At 39.2% G+C, this 18,623-nt stretch overlaps 1 protein-coding gene across 1 annotated transcript in view; it reads left to right on the forward strand.

Moving 5' to 3' along the window:
* pard3aa (par-3 family cell polarity regulator alpha, a) overlaps positions 1-18,623 on the forward strand; it is a 537,783-nt gene that overhangs the window by 371,943 nt on the left and 147,217 nt on the right. The window contains exons 16-18 of the mRNA XM_062991183.1: positions 2,779-2,927; positions 6,371-6,415; positions 16,958-17,203. Of these exons, the coding sequence (XP_062847253.1) occupies positions 2,779-2,927; positions 6,371-6,415; positions 16,958-17,203 (440 nt within the window). The remainder of the gene's footprint in view (positions 1-2,778; positions 2,928-6,370; positions 6,416-16,957; positions 17,204-18,623) is intronic.

Here is an 18,623-nt window from a genome sequence, read left to right on the forward strand (position 1 = left end):
ATCTGGTACTGCGTGTCTTTTCTTGTTCTAAATCTGGTTTGTTCTTGAGCAGTCTCTTCCTCAAGCTTGGTTTGCATTTGTTTTAGAATTACTCACAACTGGATCTTATAAGCATTTGAGACCAGTTCTTTGGTCCTGTTGTTGCTGCATTGGAGCAAGTCACTTTTCTTAGTCAGTGGAATGAATACTGATTGTGTCCATTCTTATCCCAGCCTTATAAGCCTTATCCCAGTCTCACACACCTTCCAGCATCCTATGCAGCTAGCTCAGTGTCATCTATCTATCAAACCTGAGCAGTTCAAGTGCTTTATTATCTGGACCAGGTGCCTTTTCTGGGTCTGTTTGCATGGCACACTTGATCTCTTTCTTCTGTGGTGAAGGTTCATTTTCCTGAACATCAGTCTGTATGTTCTCTTTACCACTGTGCAATTATTCACAGTAGCCTTTCTGTATTTGACAAACCTTTTTTGTTTCGACAAGTTACTTAATTTTTTTTCCCTTAATAGCAGTATGTCCAGGCTGGAATGATTTGGTGTGCTTCTTTACTTTTTGGAACACAGGTCTGCTGTTGCATTCTTTGCATTTTTCTCCAGCTCACCAACTTATGTTCTGCACAGAAATTCACCAGCGTCTGACCCCTATTGTTTCTCAAAAAAACTTTACTTTCTTCTGTGTCTTCTTCAACTCATGCATTGAAATTGCTGGTGATCACTGATGCTCACTGGGATGTAGGATGTTAGGCATGTACCAACATTTCTGTGAACCCAGACAGCAACTCCATGATGTTCCCGATTCTCTTTGCCTAAAAACAGGACTGTGTGTCCATCCAACATTTGGAAGTGCGCAGAGCCTGACCAAATTTTTTCAGACAACCCACAAATGCTAATGTTCAGTCTCTTTAATTCACTACCAAGTATTAATAACTTGCCAAGTGAATTAAGAGCCAGAACATTCTGCTGTTCTAACTTAGACACAAAGCTGGATGTTTAGCTTGTGCATCTCCGCATCTTCTTTCTCTTGTGCTTTACTGCAGCTTCTCTCTCTGTTGCAAACTGTGATGAGCCAGTGGTACACTTTTAATGCTCACCTTGTCTCTCTCAGTGGGCACTGTGGAACTTTTTATCCTTGGCTACATCCGAGCCGATATGGCACATCTTAGATGACTCATTTATGCTCCGTGGGATCAAATAGACAGACTGAGCATCCTTGTCTCTTGTCAGCTCTGCAGCCCATTGAGCATTGTGCTAGGTTGACCCAGTGTGTGCCTTTTTGTGAAAAACTCACACCAGAATTTGTAGTTCTTCTCGGTTGGGGTTGTGATGACTCTTTGTCTGGAACCTCCTTTATTTAGAGTTCTTTTTTTTCCTCCTCAGCATGTTTCAATTTAATGACAATAATAAAAGTTGACCTGAGCTGTGACACACACTTTTGTCTAAATGTCTAAATGATCTCATCGCTGTGTTTTGTAATAATATGATTTATCAAACGTGATATGTAGTTCAAAATAAAACCTATTCTGCAGCTCTGCTATGTTTTCACTATTATGTTTTTTTTTTTCGATAGAATATACTCCACCACGTAGTGGAATGAACCCAATCCCTCGCTACACTATACAGTCAAAAGTGTTTGTACTCTTGACCATGAGTTAGTTGGACATACCATTCCAAAAACAGTTAGCATTAAGATAAACATAGTCCCCAACCTTTCCATAAAAAGAGCATTGGCGCTAATGTTGGAGGGCTTGGCCTGCATTTTCCATTTCATTCCATCTCAAAGATATTCAGTACTGTTTAGGTCAGAGCTCTGTGCAGGCCACTGCAATTCTTCCACCATTTTTATGGACCCTGCTTTATGCATAGTCATGTTGGACAAGGACTGAATGAACTGAAAAAGTGTTCACATTTTATAGGTTATATATACATATAATATATGTCAGATGGACTGCTACAGATTAATAATGTACCTGCGAACACACACAACCACATTTGTTTTTGGTATATTTGTTTGCTTTTGTTCATTGAACACACACCCTACTGTTAATATCATCTCAGCAGCAGTGTGGTTTCCTCTCTGCTGTGTGTATTTAAGTCTGTGTGTGTATGATGGAGACCGGAGGAGAAGTGTAAGCACTTAAATAATACATCCATCCATCTTTCCATTCTCCCGCTGAGCTTTCTGTCAGGTTTTATGGTGGTGGGCTGTCTCACTTTTGAAAAATGTTAGCATGGTCAGTGTGACGGAGGAAAATAAATAAATAAAAGAGTAGTCTTTGTTTATTCCGCAGGTACCAGGTCTAGTGAACAGGTAAGAAATGTCATTTGGCTGCAGCTTCAAAATTTAGATGTTTTTAGATGTGTTTTGGTCAAGTATGGATGTAATAAATAATTGGCAGACAACAAGAAAATGTATGTGCAATTTCCAGGGTTAAATTCCTGTGTAGGGTTCCATTCCTCTTATTGTTTGTCCATAAATATAAACAACCTTTTTTTTGTTTTAAATCCATGTGATGTGGACATGTATTAGAAAAGATTTTGCGTGAGATGACTCTTGATTACTTGTTATCTACATTCACCTCAAAGCTGTAGGACTTTTAAATGTGAAATTCCCTATAACGTCTACCCACCTGAACCCACTAACAGCTGGTGCAGTTATTTGGTTTCCCAAACACCATTGTATTGTGTTACTGAAGTATTTACAGAGTTGCCATTGAGTTGTGTTTGTAACCACACTTACCTCTCCTTCACCTGTGGTGTCTTTTATGTTCCTGTCTCTATCTAGTTCCTTAAGTCCGGATGCACATCCTGTAGGGACGTTTGAGCGAGAGGGCTTTGGCAGGCAGAGCATGTCTGAGAAAAGAACCAAACAGTATGGGGATGCTGCTGAACTCGAAATTGTCAAGACACGCAAATCTAAGAGTATGGATTTAGGTAAGTTTTAGTAGCAAGTTTCCCACATCCTCACACAAGTTTTGACTTTATTTATTTATTTATTTATTGTTGTGGGTGGAATGAGATGTGATTTATATGAAAGATTTACACTCCTCAGGTTTTTATGATCCAGTAAGTGATGTTTTACTGATGGTGACATATTACGTCTATTATTATTATTTATAGAGAAAACGTTTTAACCTTAAATTTGTAGCATATGTGTGACAGGCATTTCTACATATGTTCCTGTACTGACAAACTACTAAAACCCTTATTGGATAAAAGTCACTCGCTTATGATAGATGTTTTTGAGCAGTCGTCACGATTTTTTATTAACAAAAGAATATTTTACAAATATTTAAGCAAATCTGTAGTTTATACCCTGTTACGTTAGATAAAGTCATTAGCTACTTGACTAAATATTTGAATGCATTTGTGAGGGACTTGTTCAATTGCCATCTGAAACATTCAAACCCCCTCACCTTAAAATGTACTATAGTGTTGTGTATATAACTTTAGGGTCTGGCATTTAAATTTAGGGTCTGAGAGATCACTCCTGGATATTCCAGCACTTATTCCTTGAGCCAAGCTTTGGTTGACTTAGAATTGTGCTTCAGATAATTGTATTGATGGAAAGTCTAGTTATCACCAAGATATAGTATCACTACACAAGTCTTAACCTTCCTCTTTAACATACATCTTTGGATCCGTGATGCCAGTCACATAAGCAAGAATACAAGTTCCTGCAGCAGAAAAGCATCCCCAAATCATCACTGACCCTTCTCTATGTTTTATCTTGGGGATAGTATTCTTCTGGTCATATGCTTTTCTTTCACCAGACAAACCGCTGATCCATATGACTCCATCACTCCATAGAACTGTGTCCCAGATCCAGGTGTCTTTTGCCAGATTCTTGTCTGGCCCTCTTGGTCAAAAATGGCATGTAATGTGGAGTGCTGCCATGTTGGTTGTGAAGTGAAGATTATATGGTTTCCACTGACACTTTTGGCTCAGTGTATCTAGTGTTCAGTTTGATACATATAAACATCTTTTGCAAAACAATGACTTGTATTAAATATATATTTATCCATTATATATTATGTAAGTGTTTGTGTATGGATAATAGATATTAAAAAGTTGAGTATGTATTCACTTTTTAAACACTGTTTGGATGAATACACTTCTGAATATGTTAGATCATAGTTGATAATATGTGAAGTTTTCTTTAAAGAAAGTTTCACTGAGTAAGTAATGATGAAGCTAGTGGATGCGCAGGTCATGCCAGACTCTCCTCTGCTCTGGAACATGGACATGCACTTTAACTGTGTCTCTCAGAGGACTAACGAATGCTTCTGCTCCAATGAGCGGATAATTGCAGGAGATAAAGCAGGCTCTGCCTCTTCTCTCCCTCTAGACTTTACAGTAAAGCTCTTACCACTGTTAACTGGCCTTGATCTTCAGTACGATCCAGAAACTTTTGCAACTTTCTCCCATTTTACACAAATCACATGCTGGAAAGCTGATCCTGCACTTACAGAGAAAGGGGAGAGTAAAATGAGCGGGCAGATAAGACTCATTTTAGTTTCCCATTCAAGCTGAACTGCATTAGTATATCAATTAAAAGTGAGTTGCTGGTAACTGGGTTCAATAATAGCCATTAGTAATGGCGGGACAATCCTCCGGTGTGTAAAGAGCTGAGCACCCGCCAGCTGCCTCTCCATCACGCTTTATCAAAATGCTTGATAATTGGGCTGTCAGCTCCCATTGTGCCTGATGAAAAATTGATAGGTGAAGTGATGTCCCCCTGATAAAACAATTACGCTACTTCTGATCAAAAGAAAGTGAAGTTTGAAAGGCTTTTAGGATGTCATCACCTTCTAGATGTGCCAAGTTCACAGAAACACACGGCTCAACAGGGGTGTTAAGATGTCGCTGGCACACCTTTTCAGTGGCTCTACTGGTATCTGGTATTTTGTAATATTGGGTTTAGACATGTTGTTTTCTCTAAACATGTTGGGGCTGCAGGGTTGCCTGAGATGCAGGCAGGGCTACAAAATATTTGTAATAAAATGTTAATGTGGAGTTATAGGCAGATACAATCGACTGGATTTTATCGTTACTCTTGAGCATTCTCTTAGCTTGCTTTCAGCAGGCATGTCTATGTGTTTTGTTATGACGAATCAAAAGTCTCTACTTTTATGAAGCTCTTGGCTGATTGGCTACACAGAATGCAGTGGCCATAAAAGCATTATCAACTGATCTGCATGTGTTGACATGTGAAATTGACACATTGGGATGATTTAAATGACAAAAATGATAACTGTAAACATTCTGTAAAATATGCATTTCTTTACAGTAGTTTAATTAAAAAGGATCCAAATTCAGTCATCTCCACTTCCCTCCTGTTGGAATCATGCTGCATATGCACTAGCCCAGGGGCTGAGACTTTAGCATTCTCCCTCTGGCCTGTGCCTTGTCTTTGTCCACATCTTTTTCCCTGCATGCAATGGAGTCTTCTAGAAAGAGAGACACACTAAGCTCTCCAGATCATTCATTGCTAGCAGAGTCCCCTCCATCAGACAGCGATGCTTGGACTTGGACTTGCAATGAATTTTAAACCTTTTTCCTCCCATCCAGGCACAACTAGCACAGCCAAGATTCGAACTGCTGCACCACCCAAGCGTCGATCAGACCCTCTTAATGTAGGGATCAAACATTCAGACCTCTATCGGCACAGCCTAATATTGTACATTATTAAGCACCACTGCAGCTGAATTTTACATTAAATCTGTCCTTTAAAATATATATTTTCCCCATAATTTAGGGGTAGTACAATCATTTCATTCATTTGAAGACACTTAACTTAGAAATTTGAACCTCGTTTGGAACCTAGTGTCAGGTATTTGATAGGAAAGTGTATTTGCTGAGATTTCTTTAGTACTGATCAAGAGCTGGAATTACTTCTCATTGCTTTTAAGCACTTTTTTGTACTTCAAGAAAATCACCTATTCCAAAACAGTTTTTTTACAGATGGCTTTTCTTCCCCCCACTTGGATGTATTATATCTTTCCTCCCCTCAATCTAGTCTTTCATGCTTTAGATCAGTATATACTTAAGAGAGCTTTTGTCCAGATTATACAGAGACGCCTGTGTGATAAGACTGAGGGAAGGAAGAGAGGGATTGGTTCTACATCACGCATGGGGCTATGAGTAATCACCTAACACTTTATAACCTGTTCTGCAGTGACTATGATGACAAAGGCATTAAATCTCATATCTCTGTCTGTTGTTTCTCTTTGACATGTCTATCCATCTCTGTCTCTTTACATGCATGCATTTACTGGCCGTGATGGAGATAAAGTCACTTTTTTAAATGCATGGGGTTTGGAAATAATGGAACGTCTTTCACTAACCCATCACACCTCTTTATGCCTCTTTAACAGTAGCTGACGAGATTAACCTCACACCCCGTCCAAACAGCACAGAAGGTAAGAAGACTAATCGGGGACACCCGCTACTTCTGTGTCGCAGTTCGAATGGCTTATTTGTTTGTGCTTGGCCATGCTAGCGCTTTGATGTTTGGCTGAAATTTTAGTGCTTATTTTTTGGTTTGAGTGTGGAATTTTTGTTCATCTGTTTTCTGTCACTTGTCTGGTTGTTTTAATTTAGGTAATTTAATTTTCAGCATAACAGGCATGCCTTTATAGTACTAGATTTGAGAATTTATTTAATTTTATTTTACATTTACAGTTTCAGCATTTAGCAGACGCTTTTATCCAAAGATAGTACTGTGATAGCATATTGTATAAGCGATTAAGGATTAAGGCCCTTGCTTAAGGGCCCAACAGTGGCAACCTGGTAGTAGTGAGGCTTGAACCAGTGACTTTTCCATTGCTAGTCCAGTACCTTATTCACTAGGCTACAACTGGCCATTTATTTATTTATTTATTTTTGCATTTTCCATACTGTTTCAACTTTTTTTTCTAATTTGGGCTTGTTTTATGATTAATCTTGCCTTTTGTTAATAGTGTTCTTCATGGCCAAAAAGCCATGCCTTATCACGGATGATTGTCGATACCATCATCTGACTAAAGCCAAAAGCAGGAACCATGTCAGCAACCTTTTCATGCCATTTTATCATAGCCACCTTATCGTCCAATGATATAGCATGATGCTAAGTAGCACAGACACTAGCAGTAGGGACATTTTTTTCATAGCCATGGGGACAAATTCAATGCAAACCTAAGTTTGAATAAACTGGAACAGTGGGTACCAAGCATTGTGTAAATCAGACCAATTTTTTTAATTATTATTATTATCACCAGTATCATTTGTTTTTTTATTATTTTTTTTGCTTATTTTTATTTATTTATTATTATTTTTTTATTTATTTTTTTGCTGACCTACATAAAGTTGCATATACTGATGTTATTCCATTTTTTTTTTTTTTGCCTATTCTTACTGACAAAAACTGCAGTAAAGTTATAATGAAGTGAGTACAATTTATTTAATACCTTTTAGTTGACTGAATACCTTGTTTTTAAAGCGCTTGGTCATTCCACACATAACAGCTATATTTATTTAAAGGCTGTTTGTCTATATTGATAGTCATTTTACTTTTCCCTACCATCAAATTAGATTTCTAATTAATTAGCACTGTCACCTCACAGCAAGTCTTGGGTTTGTTTCCTTGGTGGAGCGGCCGGGGTCCATTATTTTTATCTTTTAGCTTAGCAGAAGACCAACCATGTTTGCATTGCAAAGCATACAATGAAAGTATGAGGTGGAGGATGAGGAAGATGACTGGGTATGTCGGGCAGCCGCTTGGGTGGAGGGGCGGTGTTTTGGAATCCTGTTTAATATGAATTCCCCCTCAAAGTCAGATTGACTTGTTTGTCTGGCTGCAGTCAATCCATCAGTCTGGGCTTATGCGCCACAGTCACAACTCTTGGAAAACATGTGCTGGACAATTGAAGTGCAAACTCGAATGGTGGTCTAGTGGATAGATTTTATTCTGTGGAGAGAAAAATAATGGAGTTTTATGTTTTAAGTCAGCTGGCATTCATTTTCCAAAATCTTTCAGAAAGATCCTCCCTAGAGAATGTGCAGGTTATAGCTCTGGCATCCAGGCTTGGAGTCACTTGTAACATAGCTCAAAATGTCTTTTACACCTGGAAGCATTCAGACCTCTGCACACTATCTTTAGTTTATGTTCAGCTGTAAAATTAACTGGCCCACAATCACAGCAGTAAATAACCCACGTCATGTTAGGAGATAATGAACTGTGTGTCCTTGTGGTTTGGTTAAATGAAGCCACATGGTGCAGGGTAGCGGGGGTAAAGATCACAAGTCAGCACTGTTAGTTTTGTGACCAGTATGGTTAGGGCTTAAAATAATAAAAATTTCTGCCCACAGTGGATAAAAATGTCTCTGGTGGGTAAATTAGTGTCACATAGCAACATAGGTCCTGGGTAACAGGGTTTAATACACACCTTAGGGCAATTTCTGTGAAGAGTTTCACATGTTCTTTCTATGCATGTATGGGGTTCCCCCAGGTACATCAGTTTTCTTTCACCTCCAAAAGCAGGGAACAGATTAATTGGCTTCTCTTAATTATGTGGGTGTGAGTGGCTAATTAAGTGCAGCTGAATTTCTGAAGGTAATCAAGGTAATATGTTTTATTGAGAATAGCAGTTTGATGAATTGAGTATAAATCAATTACAAATTAGGTTTTCTTTTTGATATTATATTAACTATTAAACAGCATCTTAATTAAAAACCTACAGAGCAATAGCCAACACCTCAAACGTGTCAGAAGTGGAATGTTCATAGAACCACAAATTGTCCCCAGGTGAGCCATTTAAGACTTCAAAATGTGGCCTCAGACTAATAATAAGGATGAGAGATGCCAGCAGTTCCTCAAAAATAGTTACAGGATGACCTAAAAACAGCAGGAGCAGCAGTTACACAGTGAAGAAAGCCCACACAAATTGCATTAGGTTTATAAAAGAAGCTCATTTAAAAATTGCACAAGTATTGTGACAAATCAGAACAGTGCTCAGATAAAACAAAAATAGTAAGCTTTGGCAGGAATGCAGCTCCTCATGAATTGGGACATTTTGACATGACAACTGCAAGCCAGATTGACTGGATTAAGAAGAAGAAGAGTGTGCTTGCATAGCCCAGCCAATCTCCTAATTTAAATCTCATTAAAAATGTAAAAAAATAAAAAGTCTTATTAGTGGAAGCTTGGATGGCACAGTGGTCTAATTTGCTGGCCAACCATCACTGAGATCCAAGTGTTGAGTGCCCACATGGAAACACAATTATCTGTGTGTTTGTTAGGGGAGGGACAATGATGGAACACAGATTCCTCATTGCTGCTATAATCACTGCCTTTGAGGCACCTGATAGCAGATAGCAGTGCATGACTCTACAGTACCATATGTGATGATGTGTTCTATAAGACGCATCTTTTGCATGTCAAATGTGGCAGCGATTCTATCGGTGGGGGCGTGTGACAGTCTACCACCTTCCTTGGCAAGAGGAGGGGGTGGCAGCAGCGGCAGTGGGGTTGCAATTAGATACGACTTGATGGGTGAAAAAAGGGAACAATTAATACATTGAAAATTCAAAACAAGAGTTTTATTAATTGTGAACCAATCAGAGCAACTCTTGTGACCATGGCTAATTTGAAGCCTGTTTGTCAGAAGGAATAGGAACTTGCCATGTAATTGCCTTGTATTTTAGGAAGTACACTTCAAGCCCTGTAGATTACAGTGTAGCAGGCCCAAGGTTTTGGGAATAACATTGCTGTAACGTTTCATAGGAGTATCATTAATGTTTGAGCTCAAGCATCAGCACTTAATTAGGAAGGAAGCAGAGGAAAAGCTGTTTCCTGGTCTGCTAATGATGCACAACAGGCTGGAACAGCACCTCAGCTGACCCCTGGGCCTTCTCAATGTTTTTTTTTCCTTTTAATCACTCTTAAACTGTAGTTTCATTTGTGAAATCTCTACTGGCTGAATATTTCACATGTAATGGATCATATGTGAATTCACACATGCAAACCAGCTTGTGGTGTTGCCATGAGTAATGGCCTTTAGAAGAGCAAGTTAACAAGGCAGCAGCTGTAAGCCTTACATTAACCGCAGACAAGTTTATTCCTGATGCCTCTGACACCTGCTTTAATATGTATTGCTAATCACTCCTTTCCACTCCTTTCCACTGTTCTTGCTGCCTTTAAGGACTAATTAAAGATGTAGAAAAGTTTGCACTTCATTTGTTATTGTGAGACTGTTTTTAAGCTGTTTTTTTTTTTTTTCAAATGTGTTTTTGTTTATGCACCTGTTTTGAGCAGGTGTGGGAAAAAATGCTGCAAAGTAAGAATGCTTTTAAAAATAGAGGTGTTAATAATTTATTTTTGTCAATGAACAAAATGCAAAGTCAATGAACAAAAGAGAAATCTCAATCAGATTGTTATTTGGTGTGACCACCCTCAGCTTTCAAAACAACATCAATTCTTCTGGGTAAACTCAGTCACACAAAATCAGGGATTTTGTAGGATTATAGTCAGGTGTATGATTAACCAATTATACCAAACAGGTGATAATGATCATCATTTTCATATGTAAATTAAAACACAGTCATTAACTAAAACTGAAGAAGCTGTGTAGGAGGCTTAGAACTAAATGAGGAACAGCCAAACTCTGCTACAAATATGAGGTTGTGGAAGAAAGTTTCATGCCACAGGTCATACACCATGGCACGACTGAGCGCAGCAACATGACACAAAGTAGTTTCACTGCATCAGCAACATTTCTCCTAGGTAAAGATTTCAAAGCAGACCGGGGTTTCAACATGTGCTGTTTAAGCTCTTTTAAAGAAGCACAAAGAAACAGGCAACATTGTGGGCTGTAGATGCAGTGGTCAGCCAAGGATACTTAGTGCAGCAGATTAAAGTCAAAGTCGTAAGATGTCCAGCAATGCCATCAGGTCAGAACTGGCAGAAATCAGTGGGATCCAGGTACACCAATCTACTGTTCAGGGTAGTCTGGACAGAATTGGTGTACATGGAAGAATTGTGGCCAAAAAGTCAGACCTTCAACATGGAAACAAGGCCAAGCGACTCAACTATTCACAAAAATGATGTTTGGTGCAACCTGTCGAGTTTTTTTCAAAAACTGTGTGCAAGTGAACCTAGAAGAATTGCTGCTGTTCACAACAAATATTGAATCGATTTAGATTTGACTTTTGTTCATTCACTTTTTTGTTCACATTCACATTCACATTCATTTGTGCATTTTGTTAATATACTATTAACACTATTTTTGGAAGCCTTTTAATTTATATATCTGACCTTTTTACATTATATAGCACAGACAAGTGCACCTCACACTGGCTAGGCTGTTCAGCCAATCAATCATGTCTGTGTAGACTGGCTGATAGCACCATCCCATTGTGGGCTAGCATATTTTACAGACGGAATTACTGGATCACAATGCTAGTGTGTCATTATCATAGTCGTGTCGCCCAGTACTTCTTTTCTTTTGGTACAAGCAAAGAAAGAGAAGAAAGGTTTTTTGGGGATACTGAATCTATTTGTCTTGTTTTCTCTTCCCCATGAGTGACAGCAAGCTCTGTATTAGCTGTGTGATAGAAATCATGGAGTAGTCTGGCCTTTTGAAAGATGTTTGTCAAAAGCCTGCCTGACTCCCAATAAAGAAGAAAAAAAAAACAGTCAGAGAGAACAATTACCAGCTTTTCTGTCATTGATGTTGTTTACTCCGATGTGTCACAATGCCATCGTTTATGATGCAAAATGCCGAAAGGGCTCGGCGGGATGATCATTCTAAGATTCAAAGCAAAGCAGATGTCGTTTGTGCTTCCTCAAACTGTAGCAGCCGCCTCGGCTTTATTCACCACCTTCCATTGTGTTTGACATGCATGCTGCTCCTGTGATCCAGCCAAACAGGCTTGCATGTAAGCTTCAAAAGCTTTCTATTTTCTAGCTATTTTGTGTATGTTGATTGAGCCTGCTAATCTGTCAGCATATGGGGGATTTTTGTTTGGATCAGATCAGTTAGATGCTGTTTTAGATAAATTAGAAAAAAAAAAAGATTAGGTCTTTGGACAAACATTGGTTCAGTAATCAGCGGCATGCTAACCGAAACTACACTGCTTCAGGAAATGAGGTTTTTCTGTTGCATACATTTAAAAAATTTTCACTGCATTGGCTTTTCATTTTTAAAATCCAATAAAATCTAAATCCAAATAACCTCTGATATCATTCATATTTCCTCCTCATTATTTATTATTATTTATTGTCATTTGCCATAGTTGTTTGTATGCTAAAAAGATACAATGAGTGAGGAACTGCTTGTATTGGGACTGACTTTGATAGGACTGGCCCGAAAGAAGGCTTTGGTTCCATCTCTTTGGTTCCAACTTGATGGCTGGTTTGCTTGGTTAAAGTATCAAAAACAGATTAGTGGGTGCTCAAGTTGTTACTATTTGTTAAGGAATGGTAAAAGTAGCAGTTCTAATGTGGATTGAGCTATTTCCTGGACAGTTTCCCCCACTGTTTAACCACCCTATATTAAGCGGTTCAGTATGTATCACCTTCACTCATTCTACTCTTCTAGCTCTTGTGTTAAAATGAAACTGGAGTGCTTTTTGAGCAGAGTTGTGGTAATAGATTTCCACTTGTTTTCTCATGGTGATTGGTAGTTTATTTTTTCAGGCTGATCTTTATTTTGCTTTTAGTTATTTCCGTTGTCAGCCCGAGCTCACCAGCCACTGAATATGCTCCATTTAGCTCTCTGAAATGGGCCAAGGCCTTTGCTGCAACGGAAGGCAACGAATGGTCTTGAGACAGAGAGGAATTGAACACCATTTATATTTACACAGAGTGCTGCCATATGTTTGTTGGTTCTGTGCAAACATACCAAATTGCTTCTGCAGGAGGTCTCTGAAAACAAGAAGACTAAAGTCAGTGCAGTATGTAAGCTAGCCGTTGCTGGGTAAGCTAAGAAAACACTAAAAGCCTTTTCTAAATGCTGATGTAAAGAAAATAAACAAAACAATCAGTAAAACAACAATAATCTGAGGTTGGATCATCATCAGTATTAGAGCATATGCGTATTATGTGAAAATAATACTTAATAATAATAAAAATTTAGACATGTTTTATTGGTTGGGATGATTTAAATATTATATCAAAACACAAATAGATTATCTAAACCCAAACAAGTTATGCTGATACACAAACATTAAAAAGCTACTAGTGATGTACAAATAAGCTACAAATAAACTAATATTGTATACAGTGTGTTCAGAATGTATTTAGATCCCTTGATTTTTAGCACACTGTTTTTGTGGATTTGGTTTTGAATTGATATAATTATTTTTCTACACCGATATAACATTATGACCACCTTACTAACTGACTGGTCTGCGGCTATGCAGCCCCATACGCAACAAACTGTGATGCACTGTGTATTCTGACACCTTTCTATCAGAACCAGCATTAACTTCTTCAGCAATCTGAGCTACAGTAGCTCGTCTGTTGGATCGGACCACACGGGCCAGCCTTCACCCCCCACGTGCACCAATTAGCCTTGGCCATCCATGACCCTGTCGCCGGTTTACCACGTTCTTTTCTTGGACCACTTTTGATAGATACTGACCACTGCAGACCGGGAACACCCCAGAAGTGCTGCAATTTTGGAGATGCTCTGACCCAGTCGTTTAGCCATCACAATTTGGCCCCTGTCAAACTCGCTCAAATCCTTATGCTTGCCCATTTTTCCTGCTTCTAACACATCAACTTTGAGGATAAAATGTTCACTTGCTGCTTAATATATCCCACCTACTGTTTTAATTATTGTCTTATTCACAACGTTTACACCCTTTATTCAATACTTTGTAGAAACACTATTGCAAAAATTACAGCTAATAGTTTTCTTGAATACATCTCAAGAATCTTTGGGCAGTTTATCCCAGTCTTCATGGCAGATTCTCTCAAGTTCTGTCAGATTTGGATGGCGAGCGTCTTTCCACAGATGTTTAAATGGGGTTTACTTTTGGTACTTGACTTGTCAGCTGAAACACATTCAAAGACTTCACTCAAAACCATCCCAATGTTAGATTGGCTGTATCATTTGGGTCATTGTTGTGGTGGATGACTTCCAGATTAGACCATCTGATAAGGTAAGAAGTCTTGGTGTTGTCCTGGATAACCAGCTGACCTTCTCTCCTTATTTAGCCAACATGACGAGATCGTGCCGGTTCCTCCTGTACAACATCAGGAAGATTCGGCCATTTCTCTCCAGAGAAGCTACCCAGATTCTGGTCCAATCACTTGTAATCTCTCGGTTGGACTACTGCAACTCCCTCCTGGCAGGAGCTCCCATGGCCACTATTAAACCCTTACAGCTCATTCAAAATGCAGCTGCCCGTCTGGTCTTTAACCAACCTAAACACTGCCACATCACCCCACTGCTGCGTTCTCTTCACTGGCTTCCTGTAGCTGCACGCATTCAGTTTAAAACACTGACACTCGCCTACAAAGCCAAAAATGGACCAGCCCCATGCTACCTTCGGGGTCTAATCAAACCCCGCTCTGTACCACGCAACCTCCGAGCCTGTAGTCTAGCTCGACTTGAGCCTCCATCCAGGACTAAAGGAAGACAAGCATCAAGGCTGTTCTCTGTTCTAGCACCCAAGTGGTGGAACGAACTTCCTCTGTCTGTCCGAACAGCTGAGTCTCTTGCTGTCTTTAAAAAACGATTAAAAACCCACCTTTTCACTAAACACTTAGGCTGATTTGTACTTTGCACTTTGGTTCTAACAGGTTTTAGCAAAGCTGTGTTCTTCGACTGTTGTCTATCTAAACTTAAGGAATGAAATGTTCACTATGGAAGCACTTCTGTAAGTCGCTCTGGATAAGAGCGTCTGCTAAATGCTGAAAATGTAAATGTGAAAAGTGAATTGTTACCCAGTCTGAACCTTGTCTTGTTTGTCTTAAACATTTATTTAAAAATATTAGTGTAATTTATTTATTTCCCTACCATAATGTATTTGTATAAATGTAAGTCACCAACACCAAAAATTGAAATAAATTTTTAGCTTAGTCCTTTACATAGCCCATCAACAGTTTCTCAAATATGGGAAATCAACAAGTTCTACAGACTATTTTTGCATGACTGAATCATCATTTTTAAGCTGCCATTTATAAGATGTCCACAGTTTACTTTGACATAACAAAAACAGTGATCAGCAGCCACTAAAATAAGACTAACTCTGCCTGTTTTAGAAGAACCAGTGTTGTCTTTAAACAAGTCTGTGTGGAATTTTCTACATCAAAAGTTCTTGTTTGACCTAGCATGCTTCATGGGAGGAATGGCAGTTCTATCAGTTCTGTCAACAAACAGAAAGAATAGGCCTGGCTGCGCTCCTTTGAAAAGAAGCTTTTTGTCATCCCTCCATGTATATTTATATATTTATATATCATTTGCATGTTAATTATATTTGTGCGCATAATGGAGAGCCATTATGCTGTACATATCAATGAGATGAAGTTAAATGCACCAGTAGCGATGCATGATTCTTGCTCTTTCTTGAGCTTTTCATGCTGGTGAATCTTTTGTCTTTCTGCTTGTGTGTATTTGTGTATGCTTGTGTGTGTTATTGTGCCAGCTTAAACAATTTATCTTATCCCAGTCACGCAGATGGTTCAGGGAATGGGTGTTTGGCAAATGTGTTATTTGTACCCACCTGCTCCTTCTCCTCGAAAAACACACCTATTGTAGATCCAACCAGCCAAGTAGCCTTGATTCTTTTTTTTTTTTCTACTTTCTATTCAGCCAGTTCAGTGGGCAGGATTAATGCTTTGGCTTTGCTGTAAGTTGCTTTAAGATGGGGTTGTGTTTTTTCTCAGGGTTTAAAGGGCCCAGCACTCATTCATACCCCCAATCCTAAGTTTAATTAAAAGCATAAAAATAATATTCATGTGAAGGACTAACTATTGGTGGTGGCTATGAGATGAGCAGCAATCTTATTAAATTTGTGTGTTTAATCCTGTTGCTGTCCTTATTTTTTTGATCTCTGTACCCCTGAGCCTCCCATCGGAGTTAATGGGCCTTATGCTTGTGCCATAAATCATTGCCTAAAACTGTAAAGATTTATGTCCTTCCACTTTCTTTACCTTACTTAAGCCCTGTTCGTACATCACAGAAACACAGGAAAATTCCTCCTTTTACAGGTACTTCTCAGTCTGGGTATGAATCTCACCTCCAGTCACTGTCTGTCTGACGTTCCCCATGTTTATTCCACATCTGTACTGATTTCCTAAGGCAGCACGGTGGCTCAGTGGGTAGCACTGTTGCTTCACAGCAAGAAGGTTCTGGGTTTAATTCCCAGGTGGAGAAGCCCAGGTCTTTTCTGTGTGGAATTTGCATGTTCTCCCTGTGTCTGCGTGGGTTTCGTCCAGGAGCTCCGATTTCCTCCCACAGTCCAAAGGTGTGAATTGAAGATACAAAATTGCCCATGACTGTGTTTGACATTAAACTTGTAAACTGATTAATCTTGTGTAACCAGTAACTAACTACCTGTTCTGTAATGCATGTAACCAAAGTGTGTAAAACATGACATTTAAATCCCAATAAAACATAATAAAATAAAATAAATAAAATACATGGCCCATGTTGCTATATTTATTACAGCATGAATCTCATGCAGTGTCATCTGAGGGCTCAAAGGTCAAATGGTGATCAGTCTTTTTCTTTCTTTAGATTAAAGACATTTCTTTAAGAAGGTTCTTCTTTTTACTGCATTTTATAAAATGCCCCAAATTTGGAAATGTGGTTTGTATTTCCAAAGCCCAATAAGGGAAGTTTTTGAATACAGAGTAAACGTAGTATGTTAGATGCTTTGTAAGGCAGTTGATGTTCTACCATAAACTCCTCTCACCTAGTTGTTTAAACTGTATTTGGAGCTCTTTATTCATTTCTATCTTTCTTGCCCTTTAGGAAATCACACACAGGATGTTGGGCCTAACCTGGGCCTAAAAAAGTCTAGCTCATTGGAGAGTCTTCAGACAGCCGTGGCTGAAGTGACACTCAATGGGGACGTGCCCTTCCACCGACCCCGCCCCAGGATCATTCGCGGCGGCCGGGGCTGCAATGAGAGCTTTCGCGCAGCCATAGACAAATCTTACGACAGACCTGGCATGAGCATGGTGGCAGATGAGGAAGAGGATGAAGGCATGGAAACATGTAAATATAGTTCTCTGTTTTCTTTCCTGATCACTTTATAACGATTCCATACCTTTATTCAGTGTTACTATAGATAATGGTTCTAACCCTTAAAATATTATAATGTAGATGTAGAGCATAGAGCTTGACAATATAATGAACAAAAACGTATATTAATATCAGGATACTTTGTATCAAACTCAATTTACTAAAAATGTTTTTTTTTTTTCGTTTTACTACCTTATTTATTCATTTCTCTCTTTTGCTCACTATTTGTCTACCTCTGCTAGAGACCCCAGTTGCATTTAAGAAGGGTATATTTGCCTGACACACGCTCCCTCCGATGCATACACAGTCCACCAACCCCCTTTTTTTGCCCATACTTTGGTAAATCTGTGCATAAAGCCAGTCTCGGAGAGTCATGCCCTGATCTCCGCGTTTCTCCACTTCCATACAGGTGCCTCAGGCTACTAACCAGGGTCCTTACACAGTGTCGAAGACCCCATCCCTTTTTTAGTCCGGTCTTTTCCCACCCAGCAGACTAGTGGCCAACTTTGTAGCAGTAGCAGAACTGAGATTCAATCTCGGGGAGTCGTAACACCTGGGCGCCCCTACTAAAACAACTGTAATACACTGCCTGGCCAAAAATAAGGTCACCACCTGGATTTAACTAAGCAAATAGGTAAGAGCCTCTTATTGGATAATTACTGCATGGGAGATTATGTTTCAGCTGGCAACAAGTTATTTAACCCTAACTGATGCAGTGAGTAGCTTCTCATTTGTTAAACAACCATGTTGAAAGACACATCCTGTGGTCGTGGAAAATATGTTAATCTGTTTCAGAAGGGTCAAATTATTGGCATGCATCAAACAGAGAAAACATCTAAGGAGATTGCTGAAACTACTAAAATCGGGTTAAGAACTGTCCAACGCATTATTAAAAAGTGGAAGGACAGTGGGAAAACATCATCTTTGAGGAAGGAATGTGGTCGGAAAATAATCTTTAATGATCGTGATCGGTGGTCACTTAAACGTTTGGTGAAATCAAATAGTAGAAAAACTACAGTAGAACTCAGGGAGATGTTTAATAGTGACAGTAAGAGCATTTCCACACGCACACTGTGAAGGGAACTCAAGGGATTTGGACTAAACAGCTGTGTAGCCTTAAGAAAACCACTTGTCAGTGAGGCTAACAGGCAAAAACGGCTTCAATTTGCTAGGGAGCATAAAGATTGGACTCTGGAGCAATGGAAGAAGGTCATGTGGTCTCATGAGTCCATATTTACCCTGTTCCAGAGTGATGGGCGCATCAGGGTAAGAAGAGAGGTGGCTGAAGTGATGCACCCATCATGCCTAGTGCCTATCGTACAAGCCTGTGGGGGCAGTGCTATGATCTGGGGTTGCTGCAGTTGGTCAGGTCTAGGTTCAGCAATGTTATGTG

Source organism: Trichomycterus rosablanca, chromosome 3 (genome assembly GCF_030014385.1).
Source record: "Trichomycterus rosablanca isolate fTriRos1 chromosome 3, fTriRos1.hap1, whole genome shotgun sequence".
Classification (NCBI taxonomy): domain Eukaryota; kingdom Metazoa; phylum Chordata; class Actinopteri; order Siluriformes; family Trichomycteridae; genus Trichomycterus; species Trichomycterus rosablanca.